The following is a 23,603-nucleotide window of genomic DNA, read 5'->3' as shown; positions in this document are numbered from 1 at the left end:
TCATTGTGTGAACCAGCCATCCCAAAGAAAGCATGCCAAACCTAAAGATCTTTATCGGCAACAGCTTCAAGTATAATTGTAGGTTCATGCACATGTCCGGTATACATACCTTGCCAAGCAGAAGGACAATTTTTCCACCTCCAATGCATACAATCAATAGAACCAAGCATACCCGGAAAGCCTCTGCTTTCTCCAATGGCCAGTAACCTTGCCGTATCATCTTCGTTAGGCGTTCTCAAATATTCATCTCCAAAAACCTCAACAACAGAACAAACAAATCTTCGTAGACTCTCAATTGTAGTACTCTCACCTATACGAACATAATCATCAGTAGCATCAACAGCTACCCCATAAGATAACATTCGAAATGCTGCAGTAATTTTTTGCAGACTAGAAAGGCCTAGAGTGCCAGCTGCGTTCCTTTTCTGAACAAAGTATTGATCATGTTGTTCTACGGCTTTCCAAATATGTACAAATAATGAACGTCTCATTCGAAACCTGCATGTGAAAATAAAAACACATATATGTACTATTAATATTTTTAAAGTATCATATAAATAAAATCAATAGAGTGACATACCGTCGTCGAAAATAATAATGCCCATACGTAGGATTGTCTGAAAAATAATCTTGATACAACCTCTGATATCTTGCTTGTCTATCTCGCTGAAGTACTCAGTGCCCCTTTATAGAACCACATTGTTTTGTTTCGTTATCTGACTCATCCGCATTCATGGCCATATGAGTACTAGAGAGAAAGAATTCGTCGTCGTCATCATTTGAAGATGAATCCAGCACCAATTGCATTGGCAGACTTCGTCGACTCATTGCAATCTGACTAACAGGACGTTCAAAGACCCGGAAAAAAAAACAAATCTACGAACATGCATGATCAATGAGGACTGACCAAGGAAATGAATGATATGCGATAATGTACTTCAATTATGGTTGTCTAGTTTTTCTACAATCTGCTGGAGGATGGCGGCGCATGCACATCTAGATGACGGTGCATGCATATCTGCTCCAAGATGATGGACGATGGCGGCGCATGCACATCTAGATGACGGTGCATGCACATCTGCTGGAGGTGCATGTCAAGAAAAAAGAAGAGCAACAAATGCTTTTGGGCTGCAAAACATGCCCGATTATGGTTACGTAGGCCCACGTTTGGTTGTTTCAAAAATTTAAAGATCAATGTTTTAGCAGTCTGCCGTGGGTTTGGATGTTTTTAGGAAAAAAAATTATAACATCCCTCAAAATGATGTTTTTGGCAACAAATTTTTAGCAATCTGTTGGAGTTACTCTTAGCTAGCTAATTTCACTGGCAATTTTTTAGTTAACTAATTATTAGTTCTAGTGTATTCAAACACCCCCTTAATACTATAATAAATACATTATAATTAATAGTTAGCCACTAAAATTAGTTGAGACATCAAACATATTTTTAGTAAATTAGTGAATAGTTAGTTAGTTATTTGTTAGCTAACTAATTTTACTAATAATTTTTAGTCGGCTAACTAATAGTTATAGGTCATTCAAACCCCTTAATATTTAGTCGAGCCAATGAGTTGGAGCCCAGCAGAACGCGGAAACGGGAAACCTGCCGGCCCGTTCTTCCCCTGGCCTTCTCGAGTCCTCTCCCTGCTCGCTGTCGCTGCCCCTGTCCCTGTCGAGTTTTTTACTATTTTGTCACCCTCAAATGAGTGGATTCTCTGTAATGTTATCTTCGTTATGGGCTTCTCTAAAACATCTCTCTTAAATGCTAGGCTTCTCTCAAATGTTCTAAACACATAATTTAGATTAGTTTTGTTTGTATTAATCTTATAAATTTTAAAAAAGACTAATCTACCCCTCCCAAAACTCATTTCTTGCCTGTTCTCCACGGGCCACTCCACGGGCTCACTTTTCACGCGTTTCTCCAAGCCGCTCGACTAGGGTTAGGAGACTGGCTCCATGGCGGCGGCCGGCGAGCAGGCGGCCAGCAAGCAGGCGGCGGCCGGCGAGCAGGCGGCGGCCGACGACCAGGCCACGGACCAGCGCGCGCGGGCAGGCATCGTGCGCGCGGCGAGGCACGAGCTGGCGGGCGCTGAGCGCGCGACCCCAGGCGAGTTTGCTGCAGGGCGTGCGTCCAGCGAGCTGGTGGCCACGGGCTTGCTGGCGACCGCGGGACAGCACGCCGCACCTGGTATTGGCTTATCTGATGCTTCAGGTTAGTGTGCATGACTGTGATTGTGACTGGTAAATTTGATTTGGGGTATAGGTTGATTAAATTTCAAATTTTGTTTACACCCTAAATGCTATAGTAGCCTTGGACGAAGAGGAACCTGTTGGAATCGATTGGAGTTACAATGACACTCACTGGTATGTTGCATTTTGCAGTTTAAATGTTCAAATAAAGTTTAACTTTCTTTTTCCTTCAATGATCGTTCAATGTTCAAATAGGCTTGGTATGGATGAGCATACTGGTTTAGCTGGGATAGATCTTTCTGCACTTCCGTTGGTGGATTGGGATTCATTAGAAATTCAAGAAGAAAAGGAAGAGGAAGGAATAATAGAAATCTGCAATGAGCAACAACTTTATGGGCTGCTGGGGTTAAAGAAAGATGGTGGTAGTACAACACAAATGGTTACTGAGTCATTCTCAAATTCAAGGGCTGCTACAACAGATGCTTCTGGAATGCTTAATATGCAGATTACCCAAGCAGTAGCTATAGATGTGACTGATCATATTTCAGAGGAGAGAACAATTGCATATGACGAGGATAGCCCATGTATGAAGTTAGGCACCCCGTATCCTTCTATGGAAAAATTCAGATTGGCTATGAGACAATATGGAATAAATAAAGAGTTTGAATTGGGTATTGAGGCAACTTGTCCAAACAGGTATAGAGGGTTTTGTAAGTCTGATGGTTGCCCTTGGACAATTGTTGGTCACAAACAAGCAGACAACATCACTGTCATGGTTACAGTGTTGAACGATGTCCATACATGCACATCTAGCAGCAGGAGAAAGACCACTACACCAACCTGCAAGTGGGTAGCTTCAAAAGCTGTCGTCATTCTTAGAGAGAATCCTCAGATGCGTTGTGTAGAACTGCAAAAAAAGTTAGAAAAAGATTACAAGTGCAAAATTGGCTATGACACAGTTTGGAGAGGTAGAGAAAAGGCATTGGATTTGTTGTGTGGCTCGTGGAAGGCAGAAATTTTAAAAAGGTCACCTGATAGTGTTGTTGAGATTGACTGTAAGGTGGTTAGTGGTAGGGTATATTTTCACCGATTTTTTTGTGCACTTGGTCCTTGTATTGAGGGGTTCAAATCTGGTTGTAGACCGTGGCTTGGTATTGACTCTACCGCCCTAAATGGTCGCTGGAATGGTCATCTAGCTGCAGCAACGGGCGTGGATGGTCATAACTAGATGTTTTCACTTGCATTTGGATTCATTGACTCTGAAACGACAGAGAATTGGGTTTGGTTTATGACTCAACTGAAAAAGGCTTTAGGAGAATGTCCTTTACTTGCTATTTGCACAGATGCTTGTAAAGGTCTTGAGATTGCTGTTGGGCAAGTGTTTCCACAAGCTGAACAAAGGGAATGTTTTAGACATCTAATGCAGAATTTTATAAAGAGATATAGTGGTGAAAGTGGTGGACATATGTGGCCTGCTGCAAGAGCATATGACAAAGAAGCTTATGAGAAACATTTGGATATTATTTATAGGGGTATTCCTGATGCTAAGTTGTGGTTGAAGAAGCATCATAAGTTAAAGTGGATGAGATCAGATTTCAATCCCAACATTAAGTGTGATTATGTCACAAATAATGTAGCTGAAGTTTTTAACAATTGGATCAAAGATATAAAGGACTTACCCGTGGCGGACCTTGCTGATAAGATTCGAGAGATGATTGGTCTTCTTATGTACCGGAGGAGAGAAATTGGAGAAAAACTCGATGGAAAGATACTACCGGCTGTCCTAGCAATATTGAGAGCCAAAACTAGAGGACTAGGACACTTATCTGTTGTTAAATACGACCACTTTACTGCTGAGGTATGGGATAATTGTAACCATCGGTTTGTGGTGAAGGCACAATTGCATGAGTGTTCATGTCTTGAGTGGCAGCACACTGGTAAGCCATGTCAACATGCTTTGGCCTTGATAACAGCTCAAAAGGCTAGAGATGTCAAAATGGAAGACTTTGTACATGAATATTACTCTGTGCAGAAGTTTAGAAATGCATATGCAAGAATGATTGAGCCAATTCCTCACAAGGACAAGTGGCCTAAATTAGACTTGCCAATTGAGATTGCTGCACCACTTAGTAAAAGGAGTGTTGGGAGGCAAAAGAAAAATAGGATAAAAGGTTGTCTCGAAGGTGGAAGTGGTGGATCAAAATCTGGTCCAAATATATCTGAGAATGAGAATGAGAAGACTAAAAAAATGATTAGAGGCAAAGCACGATGTTCTGGTTGTGGAGAGTTTGGACATAGGAAATCTAGCTACAAATGTTCGCTCAATGGAACTAAGAAAAGGTAACTTTTTCATTATTTTCTTAAGCTTGTTTATTTTTATTAAGTATTTCTACCAATGCAGGAAGAGAAAGATAAGAAAAAACACAACCAAAGGATGGACACCTAAAGATTTGTTACCAGGTAGTCCTGTTCCAACAAGGGAGCAAATCATGCAAGAGAGTCCTGGAATTGTGACAAGAGGGTAAGAAATTTTACTAGTTCTGTTCATGCATAATTAGTTTTCATGGGTACAACTTTGAAAGATAAAATGTTACATGTGTAGACGTCTTGCTTTGTTGATGGAAGAAGGAGCATCTCAGGATATTTCTCCTCCAACTGTACAACCTAGTACACTCACGAAGAAGATGACTCCAAAAAGAGCAAAAAGAAGCTTAGATATCTGACATGTTAGAAGTGAAACTAGTGTTGGTTCTTGACGTGTGAGGTTATTTTGTAACTATGATGTGCACTAAAGTGCATTTATTTTGCAACTCTGATGTGCACTCATGCAACTTGGATGTGCCCTTATTTTGTAATTATAATGCCCAATACACTCATATGGATGCTAATTATACTTATGATCAATGGATGAATGCTATGTAGTTGCCCAAATTCTATTTTTGTTGTTTTCAGCTCATTTTGTGTTAAATATATGACAGGTTGTATGTTAAATATTGTTTGAGAGAAGTCAGGGACAAAATAGACATTTTATGTACCTGTTGGTTCATTAGAAGCTGAGAGACAGTGTATAATGACATTTGAGAGAAGTCCAGCAGCTGAGAGAAACGTTTTAGAGAAGTATGTGGCGAACATGACATTACAGAGAAGCCATCGTTTCATAGTGACAAAATAGTAAAAAGCTCGTCCCTGTCTCGGGTATCGTCGCTGGTCGCTGCCGCAGCCTTCGTCCTCCCTCTCCCACTCCCGATCGCATCCACCCTGGAACCCTAGCGGCCCAGCCCGCGACCATGGCGCGGCGGTCGACCCCTCTCCTACGCCGCCTTCTCGCCCCGTCACCTTCCCTCCCCACTCCCCTAGCCGACGCCGTATCCCGCCGCACCGTCACCTACATGCCCCGCCCGGGGGACGGCGCTCCGCGCGGCGTCACCCTCATCCCGGGCGACGGCATCGGGCCCCTCGTCACGGGCGCCGTGCGGCAGGTGATGGAGGCGATGCACGCGCCGGTCTATTTCGAGACGTACGAGGTCCACGGCGACATGCCCACGGTCCCCGCCGAGGTCATCGAGTCCATCCGCCGCAACAAGGTCTGCCTCAAGGGCGGCCTCGCCACCCCCGTAGGCGGTGGTGTGTCCTCCCTCAACGTGCAGCTCCGGAAGGAGCTCGACCTCTACGCCGCGCTCGTCAACTGTTTCAACCTCCCTGGCCTGCCTACCAGGCACGACAACGTGGACATCGTCGTCATTCGGGAGAACAGTGAGGGCGAGTACTCGGGGCTCGAGCATGAGGTCGTTCCTGGCGTCGTGGAGAGTCTCAAGGTATGGAGAATTCCATGTATTGCTCTACAAGTAATAATGCAGTGTGTGGCACGCTGGCAGGCCAGCTAATATGTGCATACGGCTAAATGTGCTAAGCTTATAGATACTGTGACAACGTTACTGAACCTACTGGTCTAATTGCTGGTAGAGTTATACACACCCAGTCTCCAGACTAGCTGGTGAACACAAGCATGATGATCGAATTTCATCAGGATGTTGAATCTGCAATCTTATTTATTTTATTTGGGAAAATTAATCTGCAATCTTTTTGGGTGGCCATAGGTAGATTGACATGCTTAGTATACTTGTTTAGTGTTTCTGTTTGGCAGGTTGATGGTTGAATCTTGAAATATAGTAACTGGTGCATTTGGACATTCAGCTGAGAAACCAATGTGTTTCTGCATTTGTTATGGAAAAACCTGCTGCGTTTTTGTCAGTTCATTTATTATGTGTCCAGCAAGCTGATCTACCTGCTGTGAATATGAGGTTTAGATATTGGTGCCATTGGATAGTTGATAGTGATACAGCATTTCATGGTGACTTACTTAAGTGTAGCCCGAAGTCAAGTGAGAGACACTTATAGTTTATTTAGATCTTTTATAAAGCTATTGGATGTTTGTGAAGGGTGCATGTTATTGCTATCCCTGTCATTCTTAATGGTATGGAAACAGTGCAACAACAACAACATAGCCTTTTGTCCCAAACAAGTTGGGATAGGCTAGAGATGAAACCCACAACAAACAAGGATAGGAAAAAAGACCGAAAGGGTAAAATAAAGACAGTGGAGTTAAGGGTAAGTAGGGGAAAAAAGACAAAGATCATGGTTTGGGCACATTGATTGCTAGTCTCCAAGCGTCCCTATGCTTCCTTAAGATCTCTTTTAACCGCCTCGTCCCAAGTCATTTTAAGCCAAGCCCTGCCTCTTTTTACATTATCGACTCGCTCTAAAACCCCTCTACGTATTGGCGCCTCAGGAGATCTCCTTTGTACATGTCCAAACCATCTCAACCAATGTTGAATCAATTTCTCCTCAATTGGTGCCACCTCGACCCTATCTTGGATATCTTCGTTTCAGACTCTATCTCTTCTATAACATACGCATTTTTGCTACACTCAGTTGTTGGACATGTCGCCTTTTTGTCGGCCAACATTCAGCACCGTATAACATTGTCGGTCGAATCGCTGTCCTATATAACTTACCTTTTAAGCTTGTGTCACCCTCTTGTCATAGAGGACGCCAGAAGCATGACGCCATTTCAACCAACCTACTGAATTTTATGCCTAATATCTTCATCAATGTCACCGTCCTTTTGTATCATTGATCCTAAATATCGAAATGACTCCTTCCTAGCCACTAGTTGCCCATCAAGGGTAACATCTCCATCCTCATGTCTAGTCACGCTGAAAAGGCACATCATGTACTCGGTCTTGATCCTACTAAGTCTAAAACCTTTCGACTCCAACGTGTGCTTCCACAACTCTAGCTTCCTATTAACCCCTTCCCTACTCTCATCAACTAACACCACATCATCAGCAAAGAGCATACACCAAGGGATGTCCCCTCATATGCCCCTTGTGATCGGTCGGAAAGGGTCGGAAACGATATCGTCTATATGAAAACGATTGCTGGTCGGTCAAAAATTTTTGGTTTCGGTTTTCATCTCTTCATCCATCACCAAAGAAAATAAATAAGCACTCCATGTTGATCCCTAATGTAGTCCTATTTTAATTGGAAAGTCACTAGTGTCACCGTCACATGTTTGGACAAAAGTCATCGCATCCTTGTACGTATCCTTGATGAGAGTAATGGTATGGAAACAGTGAAAGTGGTATATTTTTCTCAAGAAATACTAATCATTATTACTAATCTTTGATTAATCTGTACATAAAGAGATTTTGTATGAATGATAATGTAGTTAACGGTACTATAGTAGCAATAGTATTTGTGGTTCATTTGTAAATATTGTTGTAGTGTCTGTTTCAAAAAGTGGTGTTAGGCACCAGGTATAACAGCATCACCTCGCTTAGCATGTAGGAGTTTTGCGTAGTATTTTTAGAGTGAGTTTGGTATTGATCTATAAAAAATGAAGTATTGGAGATGGAGGAAGATGAATCATGGCCTTGGAACGCATAGATGTGTAATAATGTCAATGTCTTTCTTCTATTATTCCTTATTTTCTCTATTTAACATGATATCACTCTAATTGATCGGAAAAAATCCAATCTCTCAGGATCGCTTAGGCAGTGCCTAGTGTTTTTTTTTGAAACATTGGATACTATAGTAATAGGAAAATTTAATGCCTATTAGTCTATTACTCTTTGTTAATGATATCTTGACACCTGAGCTCATAACTTGCATGTTATAGTTTAAAGATAACTTGCATCACCTTATTCTCTAAGTTCTCCATGTCATGCTAATCAAAATACAATTTTAACTTGCTACCAAGCATGGAGTAGTGAATGCAATTTTCACTAATAAAATATAGTAAAATTCAAAGGGGTGTTAAGTATCATTCATTCATCCAGCCCCCCCCCCCCCCCAAGCTAACTGTCAGTAATGTAGAAACATATAGGGACTGGAGTTCCTAGTATGTAGCCCAATTTATGGCCTAGTTGATGTAACATTAGAAAATTGGCAAAAATATCACAGTATTGTGCAACATATTTTGTTAACTTGATTTTTTTAATTTGTTTCATGACATTTTTCTTTGATGTAACAAATGGTGGACCTAAAGTCCAAGTATTGATTTAACTTTTGATGTTTTGTAATGCTGTCGTTATGACTATGCCACTATGATACCCTGTTTTGACTTGACACTTGGCAGTGAATACTCCCTTTAGGTTATTTGTAACTGAATTTATTAAAATTCTCCAAAGAATTTGAATTGCAATACCTTCTAATAAGGATTTCCTTACGTGGAAGCTACATTTCCTAAAATAAACATGTTCCTAATAAACATTAAATAAAATGATTTCTATTTAGTCATCTATTTGTTGAATCATATATTTGAGTTAAAAACATTTCTTGAAATAAAATTATACATTTATTTATTCCAAAATAACAATGGATATTTATCCTTGAATTAACTTTTGATTTTGTAACACATTCAAGGTACTACTTATTTAGAGGGAATAATATTTCATATTTTGAGGCATTTGACTAAAATAAATAATTGATATGTAAAATAAAATAAACCATGCATTTCATGCTGAGCTCTTCTTTGATTGTGCATCTAATTTGGTGATCAAACTGTATTTGAATTTAAATTCAAAATAAAGGAAAAAATTAAAACAAGAAAAAGAAAACATGAAAAAAATATGAAAAGAGCCGCCCTGGGCCAAGATCGCCACCGGCCCAACTCCCACCGTGGTCTGACAACCAGCACGGCCCACTCTCTTCCCCTCTCTTTTCTTTATTCTGGAGTAGACCTGATCATAGGTCGGGTCAGGCGGGTTTTGGGTCGGGCCGTGTAAAACCCGACAGAAATAAACTTGGCCCGTACCCGCCTGTGGCCTGGCTGAAAAACGAAAATCAAGGCCCGCGCCCGCCCGTGGGCCGACCCGACAGGTCACGGGCCGACCCGATGACCCGCCCAACATGACAATTTTATATAATCATACTCAGATCAGTCTCAAAAAATACTTATAATCATATTGAGATGCCACACAGTCAGAATTTCGCCATCACATAACAGTCACAGGACAGATATGAGTTCATTTCATGACATTAAATTAAGAATGGGAGCACATAACATATAGATCACACATTAAGTATCACATTACAGATTTGACCTTAATCACATGTCACAAAGCCAAAATTACAATCATTGAACCAGACAGTCAGACACTTATAAGTGATGTACGTAGCACATGAGATGACTCGTGACGAATAGGTGAAATCTTGGTGAACCTTCATGTTCTGGAAAATATTCAAAATTGAGTAAAATATAAAATGAGTCCATGTCAAAATGAGAACAAAAAGCTATAAACAAAGATGTGAATTCAGTAGGAACAAGTGAATTGACTTGTAGTGCTCATATTCAGAACCTGAGCCATCTTCATCAACAGGCGTAACCCATTTCCATTTTTAATATTTTCAGTTCCTTCTGTGCTAGTGAAAGCTACAAAGACAATTATTAGTAGCAAAATTAGACAACAAATGAACTAAATAGATAGATCTTTGTTTTAACATTTACCTTCATCCATTTTTTCACGGTGCCAATCCTGTAAACACATCAAAGCTTCAATAGTTGTAGAATCAAGAGAACTCCGAGTATGGGTTATAACTTTGCGGCTTAAGCTGAATGCCGACTCTGATGCAACAGAAGACACTGGAACAGCAAGAATATCACGAGCCTTTAAGGCAAGCTCTGGATAGCGTGCTGATGTCTTGCTCCAATAATCTAAAACATCCAATTTCTCATGTATATATTTTGTTGGCTCAGCCAAATGAAGTTCCAGCTGTGTTTTCTCTTCATGAGTTCGACGAGTACTCAAAAAGTTACCATAATCACTGGACATATCACCATCTACACCCACACCAGAAGCCTTGTTTGAGGTGTCATTATCAGAAGAATAAATAATACCAGGATTGTATTTTTGACAATCAGATTTCCAATTATCATAAGTGAAACTCACTCTACCAGGACTGTTACAAAGCGCTTCAATGACCTCCTTCCTTTCTTGTTCAAACATAGCCATAATGTCCCTTTTTATAGTGTGTCGACCAACATGCTTACACTGAGGACAAGCTAAACTGAGCAAATTTTTTAAAACCATGCTCTTCTACCACAGTAAATGGATGTGCGCCACCAAGAAGAAAAAGAGGCACTGCAGTTCTAACAGAGGCCAAATCAATCTTGTAGTTTCTAAGAGCAACTGAGCCACCATCATTCTTCTCAGTTTTTAAGAAATAGTTGCCTATTTCAGCCCTAACAGTGAGATGTTTTGTTTTAAGATGCCTCAGCATAGATGTCCCATTATTTGACCAAGCACAAACTTTTTTCTTACAATGCAAGCACTCAGCTACTTCAGGTCCACCTTCTGGTGAAACGATCTTGAAGTCTTTCCATACCTCAGACTTGCGAGAACTTGCTGGGTTTGTAGATGAATCAACATCTGATCTTGATCTTTTTTGCCCACGTTGTTGTGCTCTTGCTCCAGCTGCAACGCTTTGCCTCTGTTCTTCTTCAGTTTCTTGTTGACCAGCTCCTTGTATTTGCTCCTGCTGTGTGGGATTTCCTCCACCATCAATTTCTTGAAGCTCTACCTTATCTTCACTTGTAGCCATAGGGCTCCGCGGGCTTGCCATGGTGGGATTATGATCTGAACTTGAAGTATTTATTTTATAAGAACACATAAAATAAGTGAGAAGGAGAAAGAATAGTAGAATACGTACTAGAATAGGATGTATGGATTTACCTGGAGTTCTAGAGTCTAGACTAGTAGAAATTTCAGCCTTGAGTCCGTGACCGTGAGGATGGCCACCAGCCTACCTACTTCACCTTGAGGCCTGTTGTGCCCCCATCTGAGTTATCGAGAGGTCAAAACGAGTAGACGACCATGGATCTGGAATCTGTAGGTTGTCTCCCCGATGGTGGACTGGTGGTGGACGGGTGTCTGGTTTTGCGACGTCTGTTGAATGAGGGAGGATATTTGTAGGGTTAGAGATGAGAACCGAGAGAATATATATACATACTTATTTTCTGTCGGACCGTCGAGTCAGCCCGCGGGTAAAAATGGCGGCCTGGGTCCGGCACAGACTTTTTTGCCGGTTTGGAAAATATGGCCAGAGCCCGCTCGTCGACATGGCCCGACCTAACCGGGTCGGGTAAATTTTGGGCAGGTCGGGTCGGGTCAACCGGGTTGGGCGGCCCATGAATAGGTCTATTCTGGAGTCACTTCCATACGACCCTGCATGTCTGTCGGTATCCACACACGCCCTAGATGGTGGATGAGCGTCGACATCTAGGCCCTGCAACTCATCCACTCTCTCTTCCCACTCACAACTCAGGTGTACACATAGGTCCGCCTCATCAGACTCACGAACCCGGCAACCGTGTGAGCTCGCTGATGCGTGGGACCCATACCTCTGCCCTCATACCACGCGCCTATATTCCTTTGCAGGAGCCGCTGCCTAGTGGCCCTGGGCATCCAGATGTTAAGGCCCATAAAACCCATATATGCTTGTCTGCCTATATATATGCTACAGTTTCCGAGGGGGTATCTATCTCGCCTAATCAAGGTTAGTTACACTAGGACCGTCTTCAACGAAGCCAAGCCTGCCTGCTCGCAAGTTGCAACCATGAATCACCCTTCGTAACAACCTCCGTTGAATCCGGGGTTCGGTTACCTTTACCAGGGCTATAAAGTCGTGCGGCGGACCCCTCTCTCCCCATCCCAGCTCCATAGACCGTCGTGAGTCGCCATTGTGATAGGGAGAGGCTGAGGGCCGAGCAGGAGCGCCACCGAGTGCCGCCATCATCGACCCACGCTTGCGTTGATGCTCGAAGTCCAGGGAGTAGTCGAGGGTGGTCGTAGGAGTATGTGTATCGTGTGCGAACAAGTTTTTGGGCACGAAGGCCCTTGGTGGCGCCGCGATTTCTCGCTGGAGTCGGGGCGCCACCGTGGTGCACCACCATGCCATGGTCAACCATCCAATCGCCATCCCTGTCTCAGGTAAGGTTTCTGGATCGTTTCGCTATGTCTCCCGCAACGTGTAGAACGTATATTACCATGGTTTAGGGCTCTGGAGCGCCGAGTGAACGCTCGCCGGCATGTCGCCGCCGCGGGCGTTGTCGCTCAAGCCATCGTGGGAGGTGAGGATGTCCTCTGGACGTCAGATCGTTGATGGAGGGCTGAGATTAGACTAGGCGTACCGATTCAACCGATTGAATCTGTGCCGCGGAATAGATGGGGTAGATGAGATCGATCTTCATAAAATCTAGGCTGCTGGTTTCACAAGGATCTCGATCTAACCTAGGCTGTCGGATCAAGATCAGACGACTAGAACAAGCCTCAGTTCATTCAGTCGTGGTAAACTTCTTTAAGAACCCCTGTAGTTTTATCAAATCAACCCGCCGTCCACTTATGTTTACAGATCATTACGGTTAGGTCCCATATTTAGCAAGTTTGACCCTTATCTGTTCCAGAATTGAACCCGCAGTCCAAGGAATATCCGAAATTATATGATAAATCTAGAAAATGATTTCTAATAGAAAAAATAAATATAAAAACTTAGAAAATCCATATCTAATCCATTTTAACTCCGAATTTAGTGGTTCTCGAACCTATGATCTCGTAGCGACGCGTAGAATATTATTACGCAATTTGTTCTCATGTTTGGTGTAATGTTATTTTCATTGTCTAGCTGTATGTATTTACGATAGAACGAGGTTACGACGAAGAACCTAAAGCCCAACTTTTGGATCAGCATCTGGACAACAAGGTTATCACAAGTATATGGCAAGTTGTGTCCTTGATCACATTCTTTTACCTAATAATGTTCATGATAATCACCGTGACATGCTTAGGTTAAGTTGATGGGACCTAATAGGTTACCTAATTTTGTTTACCCTACCCCTTGCAAACAAATGAATTATTGGGTAGTCTTGCTATTATTCCACCTGGTTTTTGGATTAATGATATATATGAATTATGATCATGCTTATTTATTATTGTCAATGGAATTATTTATTGTCCATGATAGGATTATTTTGTTAATTGGAACATAGAGCTTAACCTGAGAAAACAGTGCTACCACAAAGGTGGAATGTGACACCCTTGACCAATTAATTAGGAAAGCTAGTGAGAGATTACCTTACTCGAAAGGGGTAAGCGGGGAGGCATCACTGCAGAGTATAGTTGTCGGGTACCCGAGAACAAGGTGCCCGAAGAAGGCCCAAAAGTCCTCCCAAGGACGGCCCACTAACCGACCGACCCACTTGCCGAGCAACCCGGCGGGGCGGGTATGCCGACCAACCCGCCCGCCGAACAACCCGGCGGGGAGGGACAACCGACCAACCAGCCTGACAAGCAACCCGGCAAGGCGGAATTGCCGACCAACCCGCTCGCCGAGCAACCCAGCGAGGCAGGGTTGCCGATCAGCTTGCCTGCCGAGCAACCCGGCAAGGCGGGGCAACCGATCAACTTGCCTACCGGGCAACCCAGCAAGACGACAACCGGCTCTCGGATGAACACCTCTACAGGGGGGAAGAGACGACCTAGTACTATCAAGCCACGACGACACGATGAAACAGATCATCAACAAGCTGTGTCTATACCGTGGGAGCAGTACCAGAGGGTCTCTATCAAGCACGACGCTAGGTGCGTATCCCCGCTGACTCGTGGGACCAGTCAACCCCAGTCGCAGGGACCTCAGCATCGGGGTCTCTACAGTGACGCATACACCAGAAGGGACGGGGAAATACGCGGTACCAGGCATACACCTATGCATGATGAAAGATGACGCTAAGGGGATGGAAAAGGGCCTATACTTCCTTCGTCCTGAAACTGTAGCGGGTTTTCTCAAGCTAGTGGAACTTTGTAAAGGCATCACAGTGGATCCCTAGCCATTCACCTTGGAAGTGTCTAAGGGTCTAACTAACTCTGGCTTCACGGGAAACACTTCTTATGGGTAAAGATGTGCAACCTCTGCAGAGTGTACCGTGCTCACGGTCATGAGCGGTTCAGGACTCTCGCATGATTAATTGATAGAACTAAACTTAACCTGTCATTCATTGCATTGCATTATGGGAATTATTAATTGTGATTAATTATTGAATTGGGTTGGTATACACTTAAACTTAGTAATTGCTAATAAAATTTTGACCAACTTATTAAAAGCAATGCTCAGCCTTAATTATTTTTCTTGGTAAGCCTTACACTACACTTTTTCCCACACTTGCTGAGTGATGACCGTATGAGAGTTCACTCTTGCTATAATCACACCAGGTCAAGAACAGGTACCCCTAGAGGAACATGAAGGATGCTACGATAAGTTTGTGAGAGGTCTAGGCCGTCGTCTCCTAGTCAACTATGGTTGTGGAAGATCGTTGTCGTCATATGATGTAATTTAGTTATTTTGTACAGAACCTCTATTAAGTAATAAAGATGCGACAATATTTTTTGTACCATGAGTCATCATATGTATGAGACTTCATTATAGCACACATTTAAGACGCGTTTGGGTTTGCCTTTAAATCTGGGTGTGACATTATTGTTGTTCAAAAGTCAGATATCTTGAAAGCCTACATTTTACAAGTTGTAATGTACTCCCCCCGTTCGAAATTACAAGTCATTTTGGCTTTTCTAGGTACATAGCTTTTCCTACGTATCTAGACATAGAGTAGTATCTAGGTGCATAACAAAAGTTATGTATCTAGAAAAGCCAAAACGACTTATAAAATTAAATGGAGGAAGTAATAAACCTCTGTCTATAGTTGGAACACATTGCAAGTTCTTTCCGTGCACATGCTTATGGCATGGCGATTTTTCCCACTATGCCATATGATCATATCTATTGTAATTTGAAAGTGCATGCAATATTGCTGCTCCTTTCTATTTTGCCATCTAAAAGGCATTTCTCCTTATTACTATTTACTATAACTTTGTTGATTTGCTAGGTGATAACAAAATTCTGCTCTGAAAGAATTGCAAAGTATGCTTTTGAGTATGCATACCTTAACAATCGAAAGAAAGTGACAGCAGTGCATAAAGCCAATATCATGAAGCTTGCTGATGGTTTGTTCTTGGAGTCTTGCCGTGAGGTTGCAAAGAAGTACCCTGGAATTAAATATAATGAAATCATTGTGGACAACTGTTGTATGCAGCTTGTTGCAAAGCCTGAACAATTTGATGTTATGGTACGTATATTCACTCTTATCACTTATATACGCAGTTTCTCACCTAGGAGATGTTGGATGTGGTTTTCTTACTCTACAAAGGAGAAGGACAACAACTTTTCCTTTTATGATCTTGGATATGTCACATGCTGTATACTTAGCAATCGTATACTGGTCTTTTGTGGACTATTTGAATACCAAATGAACTATGCTCTGCTAATGTGATATATAGTTCCTATTGTTGCCAAGCTCACATTTCCCTTATTTTTCTCTTGTTCTAAAGGGCTTTTTTTCCAGAATAATATGAAGATTTCAAATGATTTAATTAGATTACCTGTGGAGTTTGAACATACTTTTCTTTGGTTCCTTTTGTAGGTCACCCCAAATCTTTATGGCAATCTGGTGGCTAATGTAGCTGCAGGTATTGCTGGAGGCACTGGTGTCATGCCTGGAGGTAGGGTTTCAACTATGATTTATGAATCCTACATATGCAAATAACATACTTGGTTTTATGTAAAGTTGTATTTGTTAAGGCCCATAAGGCCCATATTGCCTATATGCCTATATATATGCTACAGTACCCGTGGGGGTGATCATCTCGCCTAATCCAAGGTTAGTAACATGGTATCAGAGGAGGTCACGAAACCCTAATTTTTTTTTAGCCGCCTTCGCGGCTGTTTCCCGCCCAGCCACCGTCGCGGTCCTTCCCCACCCAGCCGCCGTCGTGGCTCTTCATCTTCCTCATCTAGCCGCCGCCGTCGCGGATCCGGCTGCCCCTGCCTCTGCTCCGTCGCGCGGATCGCCGCAGTCGCGGATCCGCCCCTTCCTCTGCTCCGTCGCGGATCCGACTGCCCCTGCCTCTGCTCCGTCGCGGATCCGACTGCCCCTGCCTCTGCTCTGTCGCGGATCCGGCTGCCCCTGCCTCTGCTCCGTCGCGGATCCAGCCGCCATCGCGGATCCGGCCGCCCCTCAGCCTCTGCGCGCGAGGCGCCGCGGATCCGGCCGTCCTGTCCCGCGCGGCCGCGGATCCGGCCTTTGCGGCGGCCGTCCCTGTGCGCGCGGATCCAGCCGCGCCGATCCGGCCGCGGATCCTGCCGTCCCTGTGCGCAGCGTGCTCCCCTGTGCTCCTGCGCGCGAGGTGCCGCGCGCTCTGCGTTCCTGCTGTCCCTGGGTCCCTGTGCAGATCTGTCTGCTCTGCATCTTCAACAACAGGGACGCTGTCTGCCTGCTGTCCCTGCGCCAATCGAAGATTTGCGCAGATCCGCCCGCCGTTCCTGCGCACGGCTTGCTCTGCGCAAGATCCGACGTCCAGGGAGTGCGCAGATCCGGCTGCTGTCAAATCCTGCCGCATCTGCCGTCCCGCTGTCCCTCGTCACCATCGCAGTCACCTCGTCTTGTGGGCAGGGCTGCAGATCTGCGCCGTTGCTGTCTCTGCGTAGGTGGCTGCCATTGCGGGCAGAGTTGAGGTGGCCTTGATTATCTGCAGCAGGGTGACAGCTGCTGTCCATCTCGGTTTTCGCTGCCCAGGATCTTCGTCAAGTCGTCCAAGTCGGGCTGCTGTCAGTTGCGGCTCCTCTGGTTTGTTTGGTTTCACTTATTTCCATTGAATTCAATATGACGACAAATGCTATTGTGGTTAATATCACTCTCGATGGTCAAAATTATCCGGAGTGGGCTTTCTGTGTTGAGACTGCACTCCGGGGACATGGATTACTCTTCCATTTAACTGATGCAGCACCTGTTCTTGCTGATGATCGTCGCAATGCTGCTGATATCAAAACATGGCAGCTTAATGATGGTAAAGTGATGGCTGCTATGGTGAACAGCGTCAAACCGTCTATGATTATGAGTTTGTCTAAATTCAAAACTGCTAAATCCATCTGGTCTCATTTGAAGGAGCGTTTTGTTCAGGATAGTGGTGCTCTATTACACACCCTTATGCAGCAGACACATGTTATTGAGCAAAATGATATGAGTATTGATGAGTACTACTCAGCCTTTGATCGCCTGATGAGTGCTTTGACATCAATGGTGCCTGCTTGTACTGCTGATCCATGTCCGGCTCATAAGTTTATTGAGAAGTTCTTCACTTACAGATTTGTTATGGGTGTTCGGGCCGAGTTTGATTCTCTTCGTGCTCGTTTACTTCAGGGTTCTGACACTCTCACAATGGCTAAGGCGCTGTCTGATTTACTTGCTGAAGAGACTCGTCTTAACTCTCTTTCCTCTAATGGTGGTAATCCTCACAGTGTGTTGGCTGCTGCCCAGAAACCTAAGAATATTTTTAAGCCTTGTGATCATTGTGGCAAGACCAATCATCGATCTGAGCTTTGCTTTGTCAAGTTTCCTGAGAAGTTGACTGATTTCCGTGCACGACGTGCTGCTCGTGGTCGTGGTCCAGGACCATCTAATAGAGGCTCAGTTGCTGTTGCTGCCACTTCGTCCGCTTGTACTTCAGAGTCGGCCTGGGTACTTGATTCAGGAGCTTCCTTTCATGTCACATCTGATCAGTCAAAGTTGGCTTCTACTACACCTGTCACAAATGGTGCTTCAGTGCAGACAGCTGATGGTACTGTATGCCACATTACTCATAAGGGTTATCTTTCAGATCCACACTTTACAGTACCTAATATTTTCTTTGTTCCTGAGCTATCTATGGACCTTCTTTCAGTAGGCCAAATTACGGATCATAATTGCTTTGTCGGATTTGATGACTCATCTTGTTTTGTACAGGACCTTCGTACAGGGGAAGTGATTGGGACTGGCCGTCGCCGTAGAGCTGCTCCTCGCCTCTACATCTTGGACTCTTTGCGGCTTCCTTCCTTGGCTACATCTCCAGCGCATGTGCTTTCAGCTACCCTTGCTTCTGTTGCGTCTTTTGCCCAGTGGCATCATCGTCTAGGTCATTTGTGTGGATCTAGATTGTCTACTCTAATAAAGTCAGGTTGCTTAGGTCATACTTCGGTTGAGTCTGATTTTCATTGTAAGGGTTGTCATCTTGGAAAACAAATACAACTTCCATATTTTACTAGTCATTCTCATTCTGTTCAACCCTTTGATTTGGTTCACTCTGATATTTGGGGTCCTGCACCTTTTGTGTCAAAAGGTGGATATAAATACTATGTTGTTTTTATTGATGATCATTCTCGCTACACTTGGATTTATTTCATGAAACGCCGCTCTGAGCTGATTTCTATTTATAAAACCTTTGCTCGTATGATTCACACTCAATTTTCCACTCACATTAAAACCTTTCGTTCTGATTCTGGTGGTGAATATTTATCTGATAATTTCCGCCAGTTTTTGACTTCAGAGGGTACTCTTGCTCAGCTTTCTTGCCCTGGTGCTCATGCACAGAACGGTGTGGCTGAACGCAAACATCGTCACATTATAGAAACTGCTCGCACTTTGTTGATATCTTCTTTTGTCCCGTCACATTTTTGGGGTGAAGCAGTTTCTACTGCAGTTTACCTCATCAATAGACAACCGTCATCCAAACTCTCTGGCAAAACACCTGGTGAAGTTCTTTTCGGAACTCCTCCACGATATGACCACCTTCGAGTTTTTGGATGTACGTGTTATGTACTATTATCACCTCGTGAACGTACTAAATTGACTGCTCAATCTGTTGAGTGTGTTTTTCTTGGATATAGCCCTGAACATAAAGGCTATCGATGTTATGATTCATCTTCTCGTCGCATGCGTATTTCTCGAGATGTGAGCTTCAATGAAAATCGTCCCTTCTTTTACAACTCTTCCACTCATTCTTCTTTTTATTCCACAGAGTCTACCTCCTTCATGAGCCTTCCTCCCATTTCCGAAACTTCATCAGTATCACCACCTACTGTTTCTACTCCAGATGTCCTTATTCCCATCACACCACCTTCCACTTCCACAACATCTCCGTCTTACTCTTCCAAACCACCTGTCACTCAGACTTACATTCGTCGTCCTCGCTCTACTCCCGCGGCCAGTCCTGATGACGATCCTGTTGATGATACTTGTACTAACAATGATGACTCTCATGTTGTTTTTAATCAGGGGTATCATCTTCGTGACCGTGGCACTATTGCAGCTCCAGAACGTTATGGGTTTTCCCGTGCTGGTGCAGTCATTGCTGAACCATCATCTTATAAAGAGGCGTCTGGTATACCTGAGTGGCAGCTTGCTATGACTGATGAATTAAATGCCCTTCATCGCACATGTACATGGGATGTTGTTCCGTTACCTGCTGGTGTTGTACCTATCACGTGCAAATGGGTATTCAAGGTTAAAACCAAATCTGATGGGTCTATTGAGCGATATAAAGCTCGTCTTGTGGCCAGAGGTTTTCAACAGACACAGGGTATTGACTATGATGAGACTTTTGCACCTGTGGCCCATCTGACTACTGTCCGAGCTTTACTTGCTGTTGCAGCCTCATCTTCTTGGACTATCTCTCAGATGGATGTCAAAAATGCTTTTCTTCATGGTGATTTACATGAGGAAGTCTATATGCATCCACCTCCTGGGATAGAGGTTCCATCAGGGCATGTATGTCGTCTCCGTCGAGCCTTGTATGGTCTCAAACAAGCTCCTCGTGCTTGGTTTGAGAGATTTGTTTCTGTCATCAAGGCTTGTGGTTTCTATTCTAGTGATCATGATCCTGCATTGTTCATTCATGTTTCTTCACGAGGACGCACGTTGTTATTACTATATGTTGATGACATGTTGATTACAGGCGATGATCCAGACCATATTGCTCATGTGAAGGCGTCTCTGAGTAAGGAATTTCAAATGTCTGACTTGGGGGCACTCAGTTATTTCTTGGGCATTGAGGTTTTGCAGACTCAAAATGGTATTTATCTTTCTCAGGCCAAGTACATACAAGATCTTCTTGATCGTTCTGGTCTTAGTGATACTCGCACTGTTGCCACGCCTATGGATCTACACTTATCTCTTCGTCCGACTGATGGGACACCTTTGGAGGATCCATCTCGATACAGACATCTTGTTGGCAGCTTAGTTTATCTTACTGTCACCAGGCCAGATATTGCTCATGCGGTTCAGATCTTGAGTCAGTTTGTCTCTGCTCCTACATCAGTTCATTATGGGCACTTACTTCGTGTGCTTAGATATTTACGGGGGACAAAAACACAATGTTTATTTTATGACTCAAATTCCCCACTTCAGCTTCACGCTTACTCTGATGCTACCTGGGCCAGTGATCCTACAGATCGTCGCTCCATCACTGGTTACTGTATTCTTCTTGGATCATCCCCTATTGCTTGGAAATCCAAGAAGCAAACTGCTGTATCTAGATCTAGTACTGAAGCAGAACTTCGAGCCCTGGCTACTACTACTGCTGAGATTATCTGGATTCGTTGGCTCTTGGCTGATCTAGGCGTTTCTTGTGACTCGCCTACACTTCTTCGCTGTGACAACACTGGAGCTATACAAATTTGTCATGATCCAGTGAAGCGTGAACTCACAAAACACATTGGTGTTGATGTCTCATTCACTAGATCTCATTGTCATCAGAAGACCATTGATCTTCAATATGTGCCTTCAGAATTACAGCTTGCGGATTTCTTCACAAAAGCACAAACTACGGCACAACATCAGTTTCATCTAATCAAACTCAATGCTTCAAATCCTCCACTTCCGCCTTGAGTTTGACAGGGGGTGTTAAGGCCCATAAGGCCCATATTGCCTATATGCCTATATATATGCTACAGTACCCGTGGGGGTGATCATCTCGCCTAATCCAAGGTTAGTAACAGTATTTGCATCTGGACATCATTTGATGTTTCTTTGGTTTGTTTACTGCATCGAGCAATATGTTTTTGTTTTCATTAACTTGTGCAATTTTAATACTGTATAGATTTGAAAGGCCTGTGAATCTTTATGTGCTGCATCTTTTCAGGCAATGTGGGTCAGGACCATGCTATCTTCGAGCAAGGTGCTTCTGCAGGAAATGTTGGAAATGAGAAAATTGTGGAGAAGAAGAGAGCTAACCCTGTTGCGCTGCTGCTATCTTCTGCCATGATGTTGAGGCACTTGCAATTTCCATCATTTGCTGACCGTTTGGAGACGGCAGTTAAGCGTGTCATAGCAGAAGGCAAGTACAGAACCAAAGATTTGGGCGGCACCAGCACAACCCAGGAAGTGATAGATGCTGTCATTGCCAAACTGGGTTAAACACAAACCGTGTGTTTAATACAATTTTTTTCCTCATGGACTAGGTAACTAGTCCTTACTAAATGTTTGTTCTTGGTATAGGTTTAGACTTTAGACCACCATTTTGTTCGGCAAATTCTTGTACAATCTTCAGGTATCTTGTTTCTGGCCTGGTTTGGGTGTGTGGTGTAACTGAGCAAACTCGTATTAATTTTTACGCAAATTTTTGTGACCTTAATTCTTAACTGGAAATAAGAGAAAAATATGGAACAGTTCTCCTTTCTGCTTGCTGTCATGATATTATGTATCCTTCCGTATTTCGTGGTCAGTAGCGCGACCTTTTTCTTCCTGGTTGTCTGGTTGGCTCATGGTTCTTACCGTTCAACTGCTCTTTTGCGTTGGTTGTAGGGCCTGTTTGTTTAGGACGACTAAATTTTAGTTAGTTGTTTTTAGTCTCTAAAGCAAATAGGGTGTCTAAAAGTCTAACTAATGTTTAGTCCTCTTGTTACCATGGGGTGACTAAAGGTGTTGGGTTGTGGGACAGCTGGAACAACTCAGTGTCCTTTCTCGTGTATCCAATTGTGATGTGATAGATAACTTGGGATGATATTAAGATGGTATTCTCAACCTCCATCCAATTGTGATGTGATAGATAACTTGGAATGATATTAGGATGGTCTTGTCTCAACTTCTAAACCGGAACTAAACAACATTATTTCTCTTATTTTGTCTCGTCCTGTCATTATAAACAGACACCTAAAAATGACTAAAGTGACATTTTTATTGCATCTACCCTTCTCTTTTCATGTCCCCTATTAAATAGGGGTAATGCGGTTTTTATGCATAGCAATTAATGTTCTTTAGTCAGAATACTTTAGGATACTCAAGTGACTAAACTTTAGTCACGATACTAAGGCTGTCGGGTACCGTAATTAGGGGTACCCCCAACACTCCTACACACGACTAGTAACCACCATCAGCACAAACCGCAAAGACTGATGGGCGCGGTTCAGGTCAAGGCTTCGTCTACCCAAGGGGTGCGATCTCGCCTCGCCCGAGCCCAGCCTCGGGCGAGAACTGTAGTCCCGGACGAAGTTACGTCTCGCCCGAGGGCCTCCTCAGGCAGTGGGCGCACCCTCGGCATGCCCGAGGCCCAGCTCGGGCAGGCTTCGTCGAGAAGCAACCTTGGCCAAATCGCCTCTCCAACCGACCGTATCGCATGCGCATTCAATGCGAGGATCGCTTGACACCTTATCCTGACACACGTGCCTCAGTCGGCAAGGTCGAAGTGACCGCAGTCACTTCGCCCTTTCGCTGACCGACCTGACAGGAAAACAGCGCCGCTCGCTCCGCTCCGACTGCTGTGCCACCCACCAGGGTGAGGCTGACAACAGCCAAGTTCAGCCTCAGGCGCAACAGGAAGCTCCGCCTCGCCCGACCCCAGGGCTCGGTGAAAGGGAATTAGGCTTACACCTAGTTCCTATATAATTTTGGTGGTTGAATTGCCCAACACAAATCTTTGGACTAACTTGTTTGCCCAAGTGTATAGTATATACAGGTGTAAAAGGTTCACACTTAGCCAATAAAAAGACCAAGTTTT

General features: G+C 43.7%; 2 protein-coding genes across 6 annotated transcripts; both read left to right on the top strand.

Annotated features, from left to right (window-relative positions):
* Positions 1 to 1,893: 1,893 nt before the first annotated feature.
* Positions 1,894 to 5,123, top strand: LOC103653714 (uncharacterized). Of its 4 annotated transcripts, none has more exons than XM_035967341.1 (5): positions 1,894 to 2,209; positions 2,304 to 2,361; positions 2,443 to 4,527; positions 4,589 to 4,708; positions 4,790 to 5,118. In XM_035967341.1, exons 3-5 carry the CDS (start codon positions 3,416 to 3,418, stop codon positions 4,908 to 4,910), a joined length of 1,353 nt encoding a protein of 450 aa, XP_035823234.1. In that variant the 5' UTR covers positions 1,894 to 2,209; positions 2,304 to 2,361; positions 2,443 to 3,415; the 3' UTR covers positions 4,911 to 5,118. The 4 variants fall into 4 exon arrangements, 3 of the variants coding, with proteins under 3 accessions (XP_035823234.1, XP_035823236.1, XP_035823235.1); XM_035967342.1 differs by having other exon boundaries at positions 2,094 to 2,209; positions 2,307 to 2,361; positions 4,790 to 5,068; XR_004857824.1 differs by having other exon boundaries at positions 2,443 to 4,708; positions 4,790 to 5,123.
* Positions 5,124 to 5,338: 215 nt separating this feature from the next.
* On the top strand, positions 5,339 to 22,286 carry LOC100274026 (uncharacterized). Of its 2 annotated transcripts, NM_001148411.1 has the most exons (4): positions 5,339 to 6,002; positions 15,626 to 15,865; positions 16,220 to 16,298; positions 21,750 to 22,274. In NM_001148411.1, the coding sequence occupies exons 1-4, from the start codon at positions 5,475 to 5,477 to the stop codon at positions 22,022 to 22,024; spliced, it is 1,122 nt and encodes a 373-aa protein (NP_001141883.1). In that variant the 5' UTR covers positions 5,339 to 5,474; the 3' UTR covers positions 22,025 to 22,274. The 2 variants fall into 2 exon arrangements, 1 of the variants encoding a protein (NP_001141883.1); XR_004857543.1 differs by lacking the exons at positions 5,339 to 6,002; positions 15,626 to 15,865; positions 16,220 to 16,298 and adding exons at positions 16,927 to 18,413; positions 18,578 to 21,595 and having other exon boundaries at positions 21,750 to 22,286.
* Positions 22,287 to 23,603: the final 1,317 nt, after the last annotated feature.

This window comes from Zea mays, chromosome 4 (assembly GCF_902167145.1).
Source record: "Zea mays cultivar B73 chromosome 4, Zm-B73-REFERENCE-NAM-5.0, whole genome shotgun sequence".
Lineage (NCBI taxonomy): Eukaryota > Viridiplantae > Streptophyta > Magnoliopsida > Poales > Poaceae > Zea > Zea mays.
This window is presented reverse-complemented; position numbering and strand designations above follow the sequence as displayed.

Bases quoted from the DNA above. Each gene is read 5' to 3' on its own strand.
- LOC103653714 (XM_035967341.1), top strand. From the start codon at position 3,416: ATGTTTTCACTTGCATTTGGATTCATTGACTCTGAAACGACAGAGAAT. The intron at 4,528-4,588 runs GTAACTTTTTCA...CTACCAATGCAG, and splicing joins CTCAATGGAACTAAGAAAAG to GAAGAGAAAGATAAGAAAAA. The intron at 4,709-4,789 runs GTAAGAAATTTT...TTACATGTGTAG, and splicing joins CCTGGAATTGTGACAAGAGG to ACGTCTTGCTTTGTTGATGG.
- LOC100274026 (NM_001148411.1), top strand. From the start codon at position 5,475: ATGGCGCGGCGGTCGACCCCTCTCCTACGCCGCCTTCTCGCCCCGTCA. The intron at 6,003-15,625 runs GTATGGAGAATT...TTGATTTGCTAG, and splicing joins GCGTCGTGGAGAGTCTCAAG to GTGATAACAAAATTCTGCTC. The intron at 16,299-21,749 runs GTAGGGTTTCAA...GCATCTTTTCAG, and splicing joins CACTGGTGTCATGCCTGGAG to GCAATGTGGGTCAGGACCAT.